The sequence below is a fragment of the Ammodytes marinus genome (genome assembly GCF_949987685.1).
Source record: "Ammodytes marinus genome assembly, chromosome: 18".
Lineage (NCBI taxonomy): Eukaryota > Metazoa > Chordata > Actinopteri > Uranoscopiformes > Ammodytidae > Ammodytes > Ammodytes marinus.
Genome location: NC_137222.1, coordinates 2,998,645 through 3,001,144, shown reverse-complemented (window position 1 = coordinate 3,001,144; position 2,500 = coordinate 2,998,645). Strand labels below are relative to the sequence as shown.

General features: G+C 39.6%; 1 protein-coding gene across 1 annotated transcript in view; it reads right to left on the bottom strand.

The window, feature by feature from the left end:
• adamts6 (ADAM metallopeptidase with thrombospondin type 1 motif, 6) overlaps positions 1-2,500 on the bottom strand; it is a gene marked incomplete at both ends in the record, with an annotated part of 87,831 nt that overhangs the window by 33,712 nt on the left and 51,619 nt on the right. Inside the window, one exon of the mRNA XM_080046570.1 lies at positions 295-428. Coding sequence (XP_079902696.1) covers positions 295-428 — 134 coding nt within the window. The remainder of the gene's footprint in view (positions 1-294; positions 429-2,500) is intronic.

Genomic DNA, 2,500 nt, shown 5'->3' with positions numbered 1-2,500 from the left:
AAACTGGTGTCGCCCCCCTTCCTCCCCCCCTGACACTGGTGCAGGAGCTCAGAAAAAAAATCCCAAGAAGAGCCCAAGAAATGTTTCAGTTGTTGATTCTACTGCTAAGAAAAAACCTGGACGTACAGCAGAAGGTTTAAAATCCATGTGCGATCACCGAAGGCTTTACCTCATGTAGATGGCGATGCACCGACAGTGTTGTTGTAATTACTCAGAATTCCTCATGGTTGGGGGGGGGCAACAGAAGTCACGCACTATAGCTTTAATGGCATAATAAAGCACTGTGTCCCTTACCTTACACTCTCCATTGATGCAGATGTCCAGGGAATCGGCTTGACAGCGAGTGCCGTCTATCACAGCAGGCGAGCGCTCAGTGTAGAAGTTATAACCTTCTGCCAGGCAGTTCAACGCACAGGGCTTCACTCCACCTGGTTAATACAGACAGACAGACAGACAGACAGACAGACAGACAGACAGACAGACAGACAGACAGACAGACAGACAGACAGACAGACAGACAGACAGATAGAGAGAGAGATAAATAGATAGATAGATAGATAGATAGATAGATAGATAGATAGATAGATAGATAGATAGATAGATAGATAGATAGATAGATAGATAGATAGATAGATAGATAGATAGATAGATAGATAGATAGATAGATAGATAGATAGATAGATAGATAGGTAGACAGACAGACAGACAGACAGACAGACAGACACACAGACACACAGACAGACAGACAGACAGACAGACAGACAGACAGACAGACAGACAGACAGACAGACAGACAGACACACAGACAGACAGACACACAGACAGACAGACACACAGACAGACAGAGTTAGTTAGTGGAGCTTGGAGGACATCTGTCAAAATGAGGTGGTAGCCCATTGTCTGCCTATAGCAAAGATGCATCGGTTGTGTTTTGATAGATAGATAGATAGATAGATAGATAGATAGATAGATAGATAGATAGATAGATAGATAGATAGATAGATAGATAGATAGATAGATAGATAGATAGATAGATAGATAGATAGATAGATAGATAGATAGATAGATAGATAGATAGATAGATAGATAGATAGATAGATAGATAGATAGATAGATAGACCAGCAAACACTTGCGTCAGAGAACTCCTTTGACTATAATAATAGGCTTATGGAGAAAAAGTCAAGTCAGCATTTCTCCCTTAGATCTACAACCTTCAAAACCTCCCAGACTCCCTGACGTCACTATAACACTGACACCATCTAGACAGCGCTGCCAAACACACTCACACTGACGCAGGTTATTTTTTTTTTTGTTTTTTTATACATGACGGCTTCCAAAAAAACCCCGCTGTAAGTCAAGAGGTGATGTATTTGACAAGAACAACCCCCTGTGATTAAAGAGAGCTAACTTTAAGCTTTATGAAAATACAGGCAGTGTTTACATGCTTGGAAATTGTATCGCTTTTTTTTTTTTCTTTTTTGCCGTGATCTTGTAAGACATGAGGGGGGGAGAAGTGAGTGTGGGGGAGATAGATAGACAGACAGCAAAAGGGCCCCCGTACTCCTTAACTCCTGCCAATGACTGTGTAGATAGTATAATAAGCAAAAATTCTTCTTGACAAGGGAAGGAAAATGTCAAATGTCCTACTAGGTGTTTGGATGAGTTGCAGATAAACAGAGGAAAAGTGATGCAAGATTTTTTTTAAAGAGATATGTTCCAGTGTTTGGTGTTTAAAGCTGGGGTGGAGGATTTGGGGAGAAAATAGCAGTTGGGATAGAGATTCGAATCCAAATACCTCAACCTGCTCCACTTGTTCTCTTTGGTCCCTCCCCTATGGTCCCTCCCTGACACGCTCTACACCAACAACGTCGGTGCCAAAGTGAATGGACAGTCCCAACAGCCAATAAGAACAGAGAATCGGAGCCTCGCTCTGATTGGTCAAAGTGTACCGCTCATGTTGACTTTGACCAATCAGAAATCATATACCCCAGCTTTAATGTATTAAGGTGAAAAAGGCAGGAAAAAGCACTGGTCAACTTAGAGATTTGTGTCTATTTTGCTTCTATAACATGTCTTCTTACACGCTAGTATAAATCAAAGGTCCAAAATGTACATCTAGGTGTTTGATTTGACTAAACCTTGTCTGTTTGCGTCTGTGTATTTCTCCTATATAACCATCTTTAACGGCCATTATCTCAACATTAAGTTTTTTTTCTCAATACTCTGAACCAAAAATCTCAACTTCTAAAGCACTTATATCAACTAAACTTTCCATAATCATTCTCAGCACTATATTCTGAAGGTTATAGCAGAAGGATTTGTTCATATGTTTGTTGATTGTCTGATTTTATGAGACATCTTGTTCTTAAAAACATGCTGAAAATGCATTTTTAACACATTTAGTAGTAATTTTTGATTTATAAAATTCAATAAGGCTACATCGAAAATCTATCCTGTAAAACATTGGACACTATACTATCATGGATATAAATGGAAATT